The sequence below is a fragment of the Mustela erminea genome, chromosome 15 (assembly GCF_009829155.1).
Source record: "Mustela erminea isolate mMusErm1 chromosome 15, mMusErm1.Pri, whole genome shotgun sequence".
Lineage (NCBI taxonomy): Eukaryota > Metazoa > Chordata > Mammalia > Carnivora > Mustelidae > Mustela > Mustela erminea.
The window spans coordinates 10903754-10921031 of record NC_045628.1 but is presented as its reverse complement, the minus strand read 5'-3'; the positions used below and the strand labels follow the sequence as shown (position 1 = coordinate 10921031).

General features: G+C 38.8%; 1 protein-coding gene across 3 annotated transcripts in view; it reads left to right on the top strand.

Annotated features, from left to right (window-relative positions):
- The window catches only part of PCCA (propionyl-CoA carboxylase subunit alpha), a 394384-nt gene that overhangs the window by 94644 nt on the left and 282462 nt on the right, over positions 1-17278 (top strand). For all 3 annotated transcript variants that reach the window (XM_032314393.1, XM_032314394.1, XM_032314395.1), the window contains one exon: positions 9719-9850. In XM_032314393.1, coding sequence (XP_032170284.1) covers positions 9719-9850 — 132 coding nt within the window. The remainder of the gene's footprint in view (positions 1-9718; positions 9851-17278) is intronic.

The window sequence follows — 17278 nt, the reverse complement described above, 5'->3', positions numbered from 1 at the left end:
TTCCAAAAGGTAAACTTTAGAATTTGTTCCTGCATTTTAAATGAAAGCTTTATTACCGTTATAACGTAAATTCTTGAAAATGCCAGGTAGCTCAGTGATAAATTTGACAGTTTCGTCTGAGAAAATTTAGTGTCATTGAATTGATCATCAGTATTTTGCCAGTGTATTTTGTTTTAAATGTTCTAAATATTATACTAGAATTTCTTTAAAGGAGGGAGGCTAAGATTCATCCCAATGCCTGACTTTTTTTAGTTAACTTTGATTTTCTCAATGTGATTGCCAAGGAAATTATTGAATTCATTTTCTCTGGGTATCTTCTCTATTGCTTTTCTTTGATTCTTGCCATTGCAACCAGCCTGAGATTTTACATGATAAAGGAAATCTGTGGAACTAATCCTCGAAACCTCTTTCTGTTTTCTCACATAACACCTCCAGGCACAGAAAAGACAGAATACTTCATTTGCATTCTTAAACATTGGGATCTTAGAATGAGTCTTTCAGCTGGAAATGTTATTGCATCTACATTTCCCCTGAAGAAAAAAAAAAAAAAAAAGGTTAACAGCCCACTCAGGTTTATGTGAACTCATCTCTTTTTAGTCTCCTGGTCTGCGCTAAGAGTGTGATAAATGAAGCTTAAGTGCCCAGCATCTTTCTTCTTTACAATCAGTGAGACTTTGGAAATAGATATCAGTGCTGATTACAAGGAACTGAAAAGAAGAAATCAGATATGCACAAAAGCGATGGCAAACACTGACAAACTTTAATCTTAGTCTTCTGAAGTGGAAGAAACATTCCCAAAGGTGATATAGAATATAGTAATGAGAATTTAAAAAAATAGAATATCTTCTCTGTGAGCTTGAAAAGTTTATTTACCCCAAAGGTACAAAGATATTCAGAGATTTATAGGTGATTTCACTGGCTTTTATTAAATTAAGAAGTACCCCAAACCTTTTGTTTGCTCCAGGTACTTTTGTCAGAAACCCAAAACATTTAATAAAGAAATGTAACCGTTCTCAGACTTAGTAATAGCTGAAAAGTAGACATGGGCATCATCCCACCGTCTAATATTAGAAGTAGAGAGTGTTCTGTTGCTATAATGCTCACTTCCTGTGAATGGAAAAGAGGGTTTTATATGTAACTATATTCCTCAACTAGAAAACCTGACTTCTGCCAATTGTTACAGTGGGGGCAGTTACTGCCCCTCCATTTCCCTAACTAAATATTGTACATGGCTGTCATCTGGAAGTAATAATATTGCTTGAGTGCATTGTGCCAAGTAGACACTTAATACAAAATATACACTAGCCCGAATGAAATCCAGATACTGGTGATACTGAAAGAGAAAGACACAGATTTCTTTGGCTAAATTAAGTCACAGCATACACGATGCTCTGTACAGTAAATACGGTTATAAGTATGTCATTAGATTTCATTTGATCTTGCAATTAGTATCCCAAACAAATGAACAAACTGTGTTGGTTTATAAGTTTATACTTAGAATTTTAGAATGAAACTTTTGTCTCCCCTCTACCACCCACCCCCATGGCAGTCAAATGCCTTAGTGTTCTTATCCCAGTGAGTCACATAAATTGGGTTCTAAATTCCCAGTGAGCTGACCGCACTTCAAAGAAAGTGATTCCTGTAAATGCAGAGGGTTCGAGGCCGGTGGCACCCTTTTCTAGGGTTTGCATCTCTCCTGACTGATACCCCATAGTCAGTGTAGAGGAAATAGTATTAGGATTTGGTTTCCAGTCTTCTCTGATCCCACACTGTTCTGCTGGACCGCCGGCCCCTGCAGAACGTTGAATGGTAGTGGTGGGAGGGGTCATTCATATCCCGTTCCTGTCTGCTCCTGGGCCAGCTGCTGGTTTCACTGGTTTCAAACCAGCCAGCTGCTGGTTTCACTGGTGTGATCACTCTGAAATCACTTTAGAAAATTTTTATTGTAAAATAAAAGTGCGAAACTATGCAAAACAAATGGGTGGCTTGCTTAAGGTAAATAACCTTGTAGTTACTGCTTAGGTCTAGATAGTAGGTGTTTGCCCTGGAACTTGTCCCTGTGGCCCGTCTCAATCCCATGCTCGGATCTCTCCCTGTTCATACCCACTACGTGACTGACTTTTCTAGTAATCCTTTTCTTGCGTTTTAAGGTAATTTTTACTGTCCAAATGTGGATCCCTAGAAACTATGGTTTGTCTGGTCCATTTGTTTTCAAATTTATGCCTTTTAAATTTCTCTTAATCCACAGATTCAGACGTTTCTTTTCCTTACAATTTCCTGTTGAAGAACCTTGGGTTATTGTCTTGTAGAATTTCTGTCCATCTTGACTTTGTTGAGTATGTGCTCATGGTATAGGTCAGGGTTTTCCTCCATTCTTGGCATTTTCTGTAGATTGGATTCCTACATCTGGATTTAGAGATGGGATGAGATCTGGGTTTGGATGCCTTTGGCCAAGACTGTAGGAGGTACATAGTGTCTTGTTAGCACTTCTTATAATGTAAGCAGCTTTTGATGCTTACTGTCTGTATCTAGTATTTCACTGGATTGCAAAATAGTGATATTTTAACTCTGACATCTTTTTCATTAATTGACTGGAATATATTTAGGGCTCCTAGAGGCTCGGCTGGTTATGCGTCTGACTCTTGATTTCGGCTCAGGTCATGATCTCAGGGTTGTGGGATTGAGCCTTGCCTGGGCCCAGCGTGGAGCCTGCTTAAGATTCTCTCTCACCCTCTCCCACTGTCTCTCCACCCCCTCCCCTACTCATACTCGCTCTCTCTCTCAAATAAATAGGAATATATTTGTAAAGAGACACTTTGCCACATTTATTGTTTGGTTACCTAGTGGTACAATTCATACAGAAAGAGCAAGATAAATGCACAATTCTTTACCTTTATCTACTAGTTTTTGAGGTGATGAATGTTTCCTTATCCTTTCAAAGTTGACCCAGTTCTTTTAAAAAGTATCATTATGAAGTCATAGATTGAAACCTATTTTGTTTGCTTAAATCTGTTGGCATTACTAGCGAAGCCTAACTTGTTTCTCTTAGGCCAGAGGGGGATTCAAGTTGGGTCATGGTCTTTTTGACTTGACCTCATAATCTTTTACAGCTTCCTTGTTCTCCAGTCTCGCAAGACATTCTAGGCTCATGTTTTACATTCCTGCTCCAGGCCTTTAATCAGCTATCACTGTTGGTTTTTTCTTTATGGTATTAGAGACCACAGTCACGGTGCCAGGCATGGTCATTGCTGCTGATGGTCTTTGCTTCTAGGCCTTTTAGTTTATAGGACTAGAAAGATAGGTGTATTAACAGATTTTTAAAGACATATATTAATTACATATGATGTAAGTATTAACTGTGTTCTGTTAGTAGAATATATAACATGCTAATATATTTAATATGTATATTTAGATATAATGCTATCCCCAAGCACAATTAGGGTGTATGTAATATAAATATGTAATATAGATATTGCATAATACACATGCTATATAACAAACACATAGTGTTTTTCATATATATATGTATATGTACACACACACACACACACACACACACACATATATAAAACTTGTAATAAAAGTATAATTAAATATACCCTGTACTTTACGTGAGATTGAGAGAAAGGAAGAGTGAGCACGGGCAGTTTCATGTGATCCTTCAGTTTCATGCGATTTTTCACATGTCCGGATACAGTATTTTTTTTTTTAATGCGTTTTTAGATTTTATTTTTGAAAGAAAGGAAGAGTGAGCACTTGCAGGGGCAGAGGGAGAGGAGAGAGAATCCCAAGCAGATTCTGTGCGGGGTGCTGAGCCTGATGCTTAGTCTCATGACCCTGAGATCATGACCTGAGCCAGAATCAAGAGTTGGTTGCTTAACCGACTGAGCCACCCAGGTCCTCTAGGATGCAGTGTTCTTAAATTTTTTTCTCAAAAATGTTGTTTCCCCTCCACAATCCATATACATATACATAAGTATATTATTTTTAGGCAGTCTGCTCCCAACGTGGGGCTCAAACTCCCAACCCTTTGAGCAAGAGTTGCATGCTCCACCGATAAGCCAGCCAGGTGCCGCTGCCACCATCCACTTAGGTTGGTGGACTGGGCACAAACAGGGAGCTGGCCAGCTGAGGCTGACAGCCTGTGGTTTGCAAGCTGCAGGTTTGTTCAGTTCCTCAGAAAGAGGCCCTGAGTTCTTGTTTGTTGTTACATTTTCTCTGCACTTTTTTCTTGGATGTCAGTTTTGTTGGATTTAAAAATCCTTGGCTCATACTTTTTCTTGACTATGTTACTCTGTTTTCTTTCGGCTTGGACGACCATTGTCCGAGTCTGGTGATAATTTAAACTTCTCTTTTGTAGAAATCACATATTCTGTATTATTTTTTTCTTTTTCTTGTAAGCAGTATTGTTAGAATAAATCGTGGTCATTCTGGATGGGAATTTCTCAGTTTTGCTGTAGCATGTCTTTTTGCTATCTATTTCCAATTTTAAAACTATTTTCTTGAAATAATAGTTTTCAGTATTTTTTTCCTTTGCTGTAGTTTTCTTGAAAGACTGTCTTAGCCGTATGTTAGATGCTCTTTCTCTTCAGTTTTGTCATTTTTCTCTTGTATCTTTTAAAAATAATTTCATTGTTCTGGTATCTGATTTCAGAAAAGTTTCTTTGTTTCAGTTTCTATCTATTTCCTGTAGGCTTTATCTGTTTTTTCTTTATTCACTCTTGAGTTTCCCTCTGGGTTAGTCTTCATTTCCAGAATGATATTTCTTCTTAATTTCTGATTTTATCTTGAGGTCTGTCACCTCATTTCTGAACTTTTTTTTTTTTTAAAGATTTTATTTATTTATTTGATAGAGAGACCGCAAGAGCGGGGATATAAGCAGGGAGTTGCCAGAGGGAGAAGCAGGCTTTCCGCTGAGCAGGGAGCCCGATGTGGGGCTCTATCCCAGGACCCTGGGATCATGACTGGGGCTGAAGGCAACACTTAACCACTGAGCCACCCAGGCACCCATTTCTGAACATTTCTAAATCTGATTTTATGTTATTTCATGTTTTCTGTAACTTTAGAAAATGTTTTTTAACAGTTTTGGTCTGTTATATGTTGTTACATTTTTCTCCTGTGGGTTTTTTTTTCCCCCCTTCATGGATGTTATTCTAGTATTTATTTTTTTTTTCTTATATAAACGTTGTATAGGACTTTATCTTGATCCTTTTATTTTGCATAGTTTTATCTGTAAAGTTTTCTTCTATATTGCTTTTTAAAGAACTGTATATATTTTTGAAATGAGTGATACATGTCTAAGAAGTTTAAGTACTTGAATAGAGATAGCAGGAAAAGTTTTTCTGAAGTCTTTTTTTTTTTTTTTTAAAGATTTTATTTATTTATTTGACACAGAGAGATCACAAGTGTAGGCAGAGAGACAGACAGAGAGAGAGGGGAAAGCAGGCTCCCCACTGAGCAGAGAGCCCGACTTGGGGCTTGATCCCAGGACCCTGAGACTACGACCTGAACAGAAGGCAGAGGTTTAACCCACTGAGCCACCCAGGTGCCCCTTTCTGAAGTCTTAAAAAGATGAATTAACCTTGTAATCTCCCTGTCCTTCTTTTTGGTGTTCATACTGTTACCACCGTATTTGGGGGTAGCCTTTCTGTCTGCTACTGTATGCATTTGGCATAATCATATTAATTTTTGGAAGTTTTCTCTCACTGGCTTACTTTTTTAACTCATGTGTTAAGTTCCCCATACCAATCTTGAACTGACCTTTTCTACAAGAAACTCTTTTTCCTTTTAGCAAGGAATACTTTAAAATCTAGAATCTGAGCCCTTTTTGCAATTCAGCAATTTTTTCATGGCTCTGTCTTTTATCTGACCCTAGTTTTAAAGTTATCCAAATAGTATCGTGGTGAGCCTAAAGTATATGCATTTAAAAGAAATCTGAATTCATAGTGTAGCGGTTTACTTATATATTTTCTGTGAATGAATTACGTATCATGCATTTTTTTATAAATGATGATTATTTCTGTCCTTCATTCACAACCTAAAGCCTGTTTTAAGTTAAATCTCATTATTCCCTAACACACTACCCAAAACCCTTTTATTCATTCTCTCAAAATTTGACCAGAATCATAAAATCACAGAATTTAGAAAATGAATCTTAGAGCAGTGATTTTGGCTTTTTGTAATTTCTTTCCTATGTAGTGCTATTAAAGTGTTTTCCAATGCTATTTTTCTATAAAGGCCACTTAAAAAAAAAGATTATATAATGATTTCTTAATTTATTTTGGAGAGAGAGTACGCAGGAGCGTGGCGGGGTTTGTGGGGGAAGGACTGAGGGAGAGAATCTCCAGCAGACTCCCTGCTGAGCATAGAGCCTAATGTGGGAAAAGACCTCCTGACCCTGAGGTCACCACTGGAACGAACGTTAAGGGTTGGATGCTCAACACCCTGAGCTGCCCAGGCCCCTGAAATGTCCTTGACTGGAATAATACCTTCAGGTATTATATTCGTCATTCAGTATAAATTTACAAGGATCTTATAAAGAATAGATACAGAAGTGTATGTTATTGCTATGGAATGTCAAAAAGACTTGTGATAAAGGGAGACAGAGGATTGGATCAATGATAAAAGATCCAGGGTGAACAAAGGGTTATCAGAAGGGTAGTCATGATAAATTCTGGCCTTAACTTTATAATCACACAGATGACTCTGGTCAAAATCTCAGAACTTTTAAAACATGGTCCATCAGGGACACCTGGGTAGCTCAGTGGGTTAAGCCTCTGCCTTTGGCTCGGGTCATGGTCTCAGGGTCCTGGGATGGAGCCCCACATCGGGATCTGTGCTCATCAGGGAGCCTGCTTCCCCCCCTCTCTCTGCCTGCCTCTCTGCCTACTTGTCAAAAAAACATGGTCCATCATTTTGCAGTTGCCATACTGTCTTACCCTGACCTTATCCTTGCTCTTGTGGTCAAAGAATTATGGGAGTTAAGAACTAGGACACTGCCTTCTCGTTTTGCCTTAATTACATTTAAGGGCTAACCCAGGGAATACTACCAAAACATCTAAAAGAAAGAGAAAATTAGTTCATTGAAACATCTGTCTGAGTAGTTACCCAGCTTACTAATACTGGCTATTTTTCTTTTCTGTTGGATGGCACAAAAGAATAAGTCACTAAATCCTTGATGTGAGCTTTTTTTCTTGGTGATTTTACATTTTAGGGTAAGTAATTTGTCTCATATTGGAATGTGTGAGAAAATCTAGTTAACTAATCAGAGGTTCCTAGTTGTTGGGCTCCTGTTAATCAGAATTTTTACTGTATAATCATAATGTATTTTGGATGTTCTCATTTATGTTATTTTTTCAACTCTTTGTGTAGGTATTCTGATTACTTGATTACATCTGTCTACCATAGTGGTATTTAAAACTGCATTTATAGCAAACATTCTTCCATCTTAGCAAATAAAATGAGAATATGGAAAGACAACCAATAGTTGAAACATTATTGTTTCCTCTTGACTTGGCTTGGCATTTAGTGGGTTGCAGGTTTGGGATGAAGAGACATGATATGATATGATAATTGCTGTGGTCCAAAATGACTAGTTTATCCAGCTGGAGACATGTGGAGTAGGTGGAGTGTGCGGAGATGGAAGCCTACGACCATTTTGCTCTCTTGCAGAGAGAACTTTTAATGTGTTTACATTTTGAGGGTCTCACAAAAGATCCTTTTTTTTAAATTAAGAAAATAAGGTTCTATTAGTAAAACTAAATATGAACATTTGATGGGGAGGTACTTTATGGGCCTCTGTCTTGGCTGAAGAGGTTTCTCATCGCATTCTGCCATTTATAACTGGTCATTGTAGGTATTTGGGTTCCTGTAATGTATTTTGAGGTCCTGTGGACCTAACTGTCTTACTTTTCTAAGTTCTCTTTTTATCAGGATTTCTGCTTAAGAGATAAGAACTAACAGTTTTAACATTTAGCCCGGTGTTTTACATTATTATTTTATTTAATCCTTCAATCAAACTGGCAAGGTGGTTATTATTCCCATTGTCACACAACGAAAAGGAGACTTTATTTGTTCAGAGTCTAAAAATTCCCTTTTCTTCTGTGTTGGCTTTGGACACAAAGGAAAATATACCTCCTGAGTTTAAAGGCTTTGGTTTTTCTGTATATTTCATCTGAGTGATTTCATACATAACTTTTAATTTTCTCCTGTATTTAATGCCTTTGAAAATCCATATCTCAGCCTGGACTCATCTTAGAACCTCTAGACCTGTCTGTCACCTTCCTGTACACTATCATAGACATCTCACCCCCCAATTCTTGATCTTCCGTACATTGCTTCTGTTGATTCCCTGCTCTCTTTCCATCTTCTGCTCTGGGTGTGTTTAATCCTTTTGGTTCCTAATGGCTGAGAGACCGGTCCAAGCAACATGCTGCAGTAGCTACTCTGGACAATACAAGGAGAATGAAACTCCTTCCCCCAACCATGAGTCCTTCCAGGCACCAGTGCTAATAGATAGAATGCTAGGCATAAAATACACGATTTATTCTTTGTGCCGATCTGACCAGAAGTCACGGGAGAAGCAACAGTTCAGCGCCTGGCTCTAATGGTGCCGGGGATACATTCTGGTTTTCCATTTTTCATATTTAATCTCCATTCTTCACCCAGTAACCTTATCCTTTACTTCAGCAGATGTCACCTTTACTTCTCTAGACGGTGCCCTGTGGTGGTGCTCTCTACATCATGTTTTGTTCTCTCCCTGATTAGTTTGTTGGCAAAATTCATTAGCATCTTGTTCATTTTATTTTATTTTACTTTATTTTTAAAGATTTTATTTATTTATTTGAGAGAGAGACAGTGAGAGAGAACATGAGCGAGGAGAAGGTCAGAGAGAGAAGCAGACTCCCCGTGGAGCTGGGAGCCCCATGCGGGACTCGATCCCGGGACTCCGGGACCATGACCCGAGCCGAAGGCAGTCGTCCAACCAGCTGAGCCACCCAGGCGTCCCGCATCTTGTTCATTTTAATACTGTAAACACAGGGGTGGATCCATTGCTTGGGAACTAAATGTGATTTATACAGAAGAGTTTTTGTTGAAACTATAACTCTACCTGGTAAATTCCCACTATATTCTTAACTCATTTCTTGTAGTCACAGAGGATGTAAACATTCTGTACTTTATTTTGTCTATTTCCTTTTGGTATTAGTGACCACGTTCCCTTGAATTAGTGGATATCCTGTGGTTTTCATCCATGTCCCTTACATTTAACTCGAAGCTTGACACAGAGTTGGTATTTAATAAAGAAGGACATTTGTGTTGAACTAGGCAGTGTGCTATAGGGGAGGGAGAAGGCAAAGATTTATGAGGTGTTTTAAAGGTGAACCTACTGTTCAGGTTAGGTGGCAGGATACTGTATATAAATATAATACTGTAGAAGTGGCTTTCCCAAAGAATACTGTTAATATCACACATTTTGTTACTTTGTTATCATTCATTTGTTACTTTTCTTTGGCTCGACTGTTTCCTAGATCTTTTTGCACTTATACTGTATTCAACACTCTATCTTTTAATGTATTGGCTCAAATGCTTTGCTTTTAAGTTGCTTTTGGTATGTAAATAATTAGTCAATATACATACGGGTTTTTCTTTTTATAAAGTTGTGACTGTATCAAGCGCTGTATTGTTTTTGTTACACATTTCTCCTTGTGTTTCTCCACAGGCCGCAGAAGATGTCGTTTTCATTGGACCTGACACACATGCTATTCAAGCCATGGGTGACAAGATTGAAAGCAAATTATTAGCTAAGAAAGCAAAGGTTAACACAATCCCTGGCTTTGATGGAGTAGTCAAGGTGAGAAACTACATTATTGTAATATACATGTCCTTAAGGCAAACATTTTGTGAAAAGCATAAGATAAAATGCAGTTATTACTAAATGCAATAATATAAATGCAAGACGAAATGAAAAATATACATGTGTAGGTTACAATAAATCAGTGTTGTTTACACTGGATTAGTCTATTTTATTTTTTTTAAGATTTTATTTTTAAGTAATCTCTACGCCCAACATGCGGCTCGAACTACAACCCCAAGATCAAGAGTTGCCTGCTACGCAGACTGAGCCAGCCATGCACCCCTGGATTATTTTAAATGGTATAAATTAAAAGCGTTTTTACTTAAAAATTAAAAGGATTTTCTGGGGCATCTCGGTGGCTCAGCGGGTTAAAGCCTCTGCCTTCGGCTCGGGTCATGATCTAAGGGTCCTGGGATCCAGCCCTGCATCAGGCTCTCTGTTCAGCAGGGAGCCTGCTTCCCCTGCCCCCCATCTCTGCCTGCCTCTCTGCCTATGATCTCTTTCTGTCAAATAAATAAATAAAATCTTAAAAAAAAAAAAAAGTATTTTACTTAAGCGTTGTATTTCATGATCAAGAATTTTTTTTAAATTGAAGTCTCATTGACACATAAAGTCACATTATTTTTAGGTGTACGACATAGTGATTTCACAACTCTATACATTATGCTCTGCTCACCACAAGTGTAGCTACCATCTGTCACCAGACAACCCTACTATAGTCCCATTGACTGTAGTCCCTGTGCTGTAGCTTTTATCCCTGTGACTAATTCAATAAGTGGAAACCTGTACTTCCCAGTCCCCTTCACCCACTTACCCATCCCGCCACACCTCTCCCTTTTGGACACTTACCAGTTTGTTCTTCGTGTTTATGGGTATGAGATTCTACCTTTTTTAAAAAAGTATTTTACTTATTTATTTAGAGAGAGGGCACGCGCAAGTGCAAAAGGGAAGGAGGCAGAGGGAGGGAGAGAAGCGGGCTCCTGGTTGAGCAGGGAGTCAGATGGGGGGGGCTGGATCCCAGCACCAGGATCACAACCTGAACGGAAGGCAGTCCCCTAGGCGCTAGGAGATTCTGCTTTTTGTTTATTTGTTTTTTGGATCCTGCATATAAATGAAGTCATATGGTATTTGTCTTTCTCTGACTTATTTCACCTAGTATAATACCTGCTGGATCTATGCATGTTGTCGAAAATGGCAAATTCTCAGTCTTTGTTCAGGCTGAGTTATAATCCGTGTGTGTGTGTGTGTGTGTGTGTGTGTGTGTGTGTGTGTGTGTGTGTTCTCTTCTTTATCCATTCATTTATCAGTGAGCACTTGGGCTGCTTCCATGTCTCTGCTGTTGCAGTGAATGCTGCAGTGAACATAGGGGTACATATATTTGAATTCATGTATTTGTTTTCTTTGGGTAAATACCCCCAAATAGAATCACTTTTCATATAATATTTCTATTTTTAATATTTAAAGGAACTTGCAGGGCATCTGGGTGGCTCAGTCGGTTAACTCTGCCTTCGGCTCCGGTCATGATCCCAGGGTCCTGGGATGGAGTCCCACATCAGGCTCCCTGCTCAGCAAGGAGTCTGCCTCTCTCTCTCCCTCTGCCCCTTCCCCAGCTCATGCTCTCTCTCTCTCTCTCTCATTCTCACTCTCTCTCAAACAAATAAATCCCCCCCCCCTTTTTTTTAGGGTACTTCCATACTGTTTTCCCCAGTGGCTGCTCTAGTTTGCATTCCCGCTGACAGTGTAGGAGGGTTCTCTTTCTTCCACATCCTCACCAACCCTTGTTATTTCTGGTCTTTTTGATTCTAGCCATTCTGACAGGTGTAAGGTAATGATCTCATTGTGGTTTTAATCTGTGTGTCCCTGATAATTAGCGATGTTGAGCATCTTTTCATATGTCTGTTGGCCATCTGTATTGTCTTTTTTGTCAAGTGTCTATTCAGGTCTTCTGTCCATTTTTAATCAGATTATTTGTATTTTGGTATTGAGTTAATATAGATTCTTTCTATATTTACTGGATATGTCATTTCAAATATCTTCTCCTGTTTGGTCATGATTAATATTGACTCATACTTTCATAGGAAAAAACTTGATGATTTAAAAGATGTTCTCTTAGTGCTCTGCATTGCATTTAATGATGGTATGTGTTTAACACTTGTAACATTATGATGTTCTACGTGTATCTTTGTGTTGAGTTTCTGTCCATATGCATAAAACATCAATTATAAATGTGTTTCTGGTAGAAAGTAGAATAGCTTAGATGATTCTAGATCCCAAACATAACTCCTCATTAAGTAAGCAGCTTTCGCAGCTGGTGCCCAGGATCCCTCACCACATGGTGCTTCCAGTTTAGTGGAAAGAAATGTGGTTGTTTTCTTCCTAGAGCACTGTAACTCCTTGTCACTTCATAGCTGTCACCTTAGTCTCTCTTCCCTTTCACAGCCACAGGTCTTAGAAGAATTGCCCTTACTTGTTTTCATGTCTGCACTGTTCACTTAATCATTAATCTACCACAGTCCGGCTTCTTTCCTCATTCTTAGGGAAATTTCTTTTGCAATGGTTACCAGCAACCTTTCCTACTCAGTAAATTCAGTATATAATTTGTAATCCTGGTCTTTAGCTCTTCAAAGCATTTGAGTCTTTTGGTCACTTTTTCCTTTTTGAAATATCTATTCCTGGCACATGACTCAGTTCTAGTTACGTTTTTGTATTTTTTGGCTTGTTTTGAATGTTTGTTCTTAGTCTTCATGCTGATTGTTCTTCCTATCTTTGTTCTGTAAATGTGGTTTTATTTTGGATTCTGAGTAGTAAATGTTTTCTTATTGTACACTCTCACTCTGGGGCAGCCTCACTTATTCTTACGGCTCACGCATCAATTCTCTATATATTTATCTGGGCTAGATCTCTCCTGAATTTCAAAACTGCGTGTGTGGGGGTGCCTGGGTGGCTCAGTGGGTTAGGCCTCTGCCTTCAGCTCAGGTCATGATCTCAGGGTCCTGGGATCAAGCCCCGCATCTGGGTCTCTGCTTAGCAGGGAGCCTGCTTCCTCCTCTTTCTCTCTGTGCCTGCCTCTCTGTCTACTTGTGATCTCTCTCTCTGTCAAATAAATAAGAATCTTATTAATAAATAAGTAAGAATCTTTAAAAACAAAACAAAACAAAACAAAACTGCATGTGTGGTTCCTTCTTAAGTAGGTTTTGCTTGATGCCCCTGAGGCATCTTGAAAGTAGTAAGTAAAAGCTAAGCTCATAATTTTCTCTTTGATTAGCAATTTGCAAACTCTGTCTCCATGCATGTCTGATTAATAAATAAAGTATTGCTGGAACACAGCTATGCTCTCTCCTTCACGGATTGCCGATGGCTGCGTTTTTCCACTAGTGACTGAGTTGAGAAATTGTGACAGACCACGTCACCTAGCAAGCCTGAAATATTTATTACTTGGCCCATTCAGAAAGTGTTTGCTGATGCCTGCTGTAAGCGTCTCAACCTGTTTCTTTCTTGCCTGGGAAAATGGTGCTATTTTCCACACTGTTTCTCAAACTAGAACCTTAGAGGCTTCACCAGCAGATTTACCCAGGCGCCCCACCCAGTTAGCTTTCAACACGATTGCTTAAGTGACCTTTCAGAAATCCAGATTCAGTCCAATGCCTGTGTTGAAAAACTCTTGAATGGCTACTAATTCAAATCCTTTAAATAGCTGGGCTTTGTTTTTTCTCTTCAAACTGATAGTGAGCCCGTTTACCCGGTTTTACATTGTGTATGCCAACCATATATGATGTCTTGTAGGTATTTGAAATTTCTCTACTAGATTCTGTCATGCATGTTAATTCTGCTTCTCTCTTCATTCCTTATTGTCTCCTCATTGTTTGGCTGTTGGCTTAAACATAAATTCCTCACAGAGGCATTCAACTGCCTAGATTAGATTAGGCCTTCTGCTGTATTTTCTCTTAGTACTACCCTGTACTTTGCCCATCACATTTTAAATCATTCATACATTCATCTACTAAGTAAATATTTAAGTGCATACTATTTGTCCAGTGTTGTTTGAAGTGCAATGTGTATAGTAATGAACAACTATAATAAAAATATTCCTGCCCTCATGGAGCTTATACTATAGAAGAAGGAGACAGACAGTAGACAAATAATGAAATACATAGTACATGCTATGGTGAAACATGAGACAGGGAATGGGGGAAGGGGATGCTAGGAGGTGGTGACAGGGCAATTCATGCGGATTTCAGGAGGAAGAGCAAAGCATATTAGGCAGAAAGAGTAGTAAGTGTAAAGTTGTTGAGATTGAAATGTACTTGATGTTCAGCAACCAACCAGGAATCTTGTGGCTTCTGTGATCAAGGGAGAGAAGAATCAGAGATGAGGTGATTGAAGTCGGATGTAGTAGGGAGCTCAGATTTTATAGGTCTTTCTGCCCATTTTAATGATGAGTTCAGTGTATACTTCCCGCATGCCAATTATAAACTCTTTGCTGAAAGCGATTGCATTCTTTTTGTTACTGCATCACTTACACATGTGCCTGGAACAGAGTCCGTGTGCATGAAATACTTGTTGGATGAATAATCTCCTAGGAGATGAATTTTTACACATATAACCGTGGTATACACATTATCTGTTGTGTAGTACATATTTACTAGACACACCAAAGAAAGGAAAGCATAATGAAAAACCAAGAGAATACATAAAACAGACAATAGAAGTAGATTCACATATGCTGTAGATACTGGGGTTGATGATAACTGTGAAATAAGTACAATTGATCTGTTAAAAAGGTTTTTTTGAAGAAAATGTGGAAAAAAATAAACGTAGAAAGAATTTCTGGCTTTTGGCTCATGTCCTGATCTGATCCCTAAAGTCATGGGATTGAGTCTCATATTGGGCTCTGTGCTCAGTGTGGAGTCTGCTTGTCCCTCTCTCTCTGCTTCTTCTCCTGCCTGTTTGCTCCCCCTCTCTCTAAAATAAATAAGTTAAAAAAATATTTTTAAAGAATTTAGCCAGGGAATATGAGTCTCTAGGTAAAATTAAATGGAAAGTATGTAATGGCAAATATATGGAGGTAAGGACTTTAGATAGGTTTAATAATAAACTAAGTAGAATATAGGATCCATGTGTAGAGTTTATCAGTATTTCATCGCTTTTTATGGCTTAATAATATTCCATAATAGGACTAAACCACTTTTTTTTTTAAGAAGCTATTCATTAGTTGATGGACATGTGAGTTATTTCCATCTTTTGGTGATTATAAATAATGCTGCTACAAACATTTGTGTGCAATTGTTTGAGTATCTGTCTTGAGTTCTTTGGGGGTATTTATCCAGGAATGGAATTGTAGGGTCATATGGTAATTCCATGTTTAACTTTTTGGGGAACTGTCAGGCATCTAGACCTTTGTATAATCCTCTCTTCAGTTTGGGTAAAACCTGTGACTTGCTTCTCTAACTGTTAGAATATGGCAAAGGGTGATGACATGTCACTTCCTGAACTAGGTTATATTATAGAGCAAAGGTGATTTGCTATCACTGCATTAACTTGCGTTGTAGGGGAGAGTAACTGAGTGTTACTGCTGTAAGTATGTTTCATTATATAAGACTCCATTTTAGGAGACGAGAGAACAAATTCTAGTTTTTGACTTGACATAAGCAGCCATTTTGAGGAAGTCCACATGACAATAAACTTCAGGTAGCTTCTGAGGATCTGAGTTAGGGCAGTCTCTCTCTGAGAGCTAGCAGAAAGGTAGGGTGCTTAGTCATGCAGCCACAAAGAATTGAACTCTGCCAACCATCTGAATGAGCCTGGATTTGTCCCCAGTTGAGCCTCCAAATTAAAAGGCAGTATAGCCCACACCGTGACTGCAGATTTGAAAGACTGAGCCGAGTGTGACGAGTGTGACGAGTGTGACAAGTCTTTTCTTTAGTAGGCTGTCAACTGTTGTTTTTTTCTTTTTCTTTTTTTTTTCATTCTTGTTTTAGAGAGCTGTATAAATTCAGGTGGTGGTTTGGATAGGTTATTATGAACTGTGATCTATTTTGCCCCAGTATTTCTGCCAGTATAGTTTTAATTTTTTTCAACAAAGTATTTGAGTTCTTTGGGGGTATTTATCCCCCCAAGATCTTGAGATCTTCAGTAGGGGCTTGGTTTTGGTCACAAAGGTAGTAATGAATCAGAGGCTAAGTTAATTCTGTCTTGATGATGAATAGCAGAATCCTCAGGAATTCACACACGTGGTCATTAGGAGAGCGTATGTTCTGGAAATTCTGTTTGTCCTACATATTCTTTCCCATGAAGTCAGTGGGTGTGGTGTCTTGTAGGAAGAAGATGACCTAAGCTGAAATCAAGAGTCAGATGCTTAATTGACTGAGCTACCAAGGCACCTCTCAAGAGATTGCTTTAATGTCTGGAGTAGAAACATCTCATTTTATCTGTAAGGCCATCAATTTATTCTGCTTCTTATTCTGCTTTTTGTCTGTGGGCTTTTTCAAAATTTATAGTATCGAATTAAAGATCTGTCAGTGTGATTCTTTCCACCAGTTTTTGCATGTTTATAAAATTTTCTGTTTCTGGCTTAAGGCTACTCACAAAAAGTGAGGAAGGAGCTGGATTACAATTGCTTCGGGGTCCACTCCTGAATGCCTACATGTACTATGGAGCCTGTTTCTGAGGTGCCCAATAGACATCTCCTTTCTTTGCCAGCACAACTAGATCAGAGGCCACCCTGTGTTCATAGAAAAGATTCTGATAGTAGCTTCCCCAGGACCTTTCCCATTATTTCCAGTTTTTCTAAACTTGTCTGGTTTCCTGTGCAATTAGGAGTCTGAAGTCACTCTTAGGTCTTCCATTTTGCCTTGTATCCAGTGTGTGTGTGTGTATGTATGTATGTATTTAATCTCTGGGTTTTTTTTTTTTTTCAATTTTTAAATTAAAAACATTTTTAAAAAAAGATTTTATTTAACATAGACGGAGTATGCAAGCAGGGGGAGCAGCAGAGGGACGAGCAGGCTGAGCAGGGGCTCAACATGGGGATTGATCCCAGGACCCTGAGATCATGACCTGAGCTGAAGCCACCTGAGAGGCGCCCCTTTTATCTCAGGTTTTTTCCTTCTTTCGTTTTTTGTTTCTTATTCTTTTCTTCTTTTAAGAGAGCACTATAGGAGAGAGCCAGCACAAGTGAGAGGCAGAAGAAGAGGGAGAAGCAGGCTCCCTGATGAGCAGGAAGCCCGACGGGCTCGATCCCAGGATCCTGGGATCATGACCTGAGGCGAAGACAGATACCAACCTACTGAGCCACCCAGGCGCCCCTTATCTCAGGTTCTTACTAGCAGTGTGAGCCGATTCATATCTGTCTGGGGACCCTGGATTATTTATGCATTCCCCATTTTTTTCTCTGTAAATTTCTATCTAATCTTTGTAAGCTTTGGA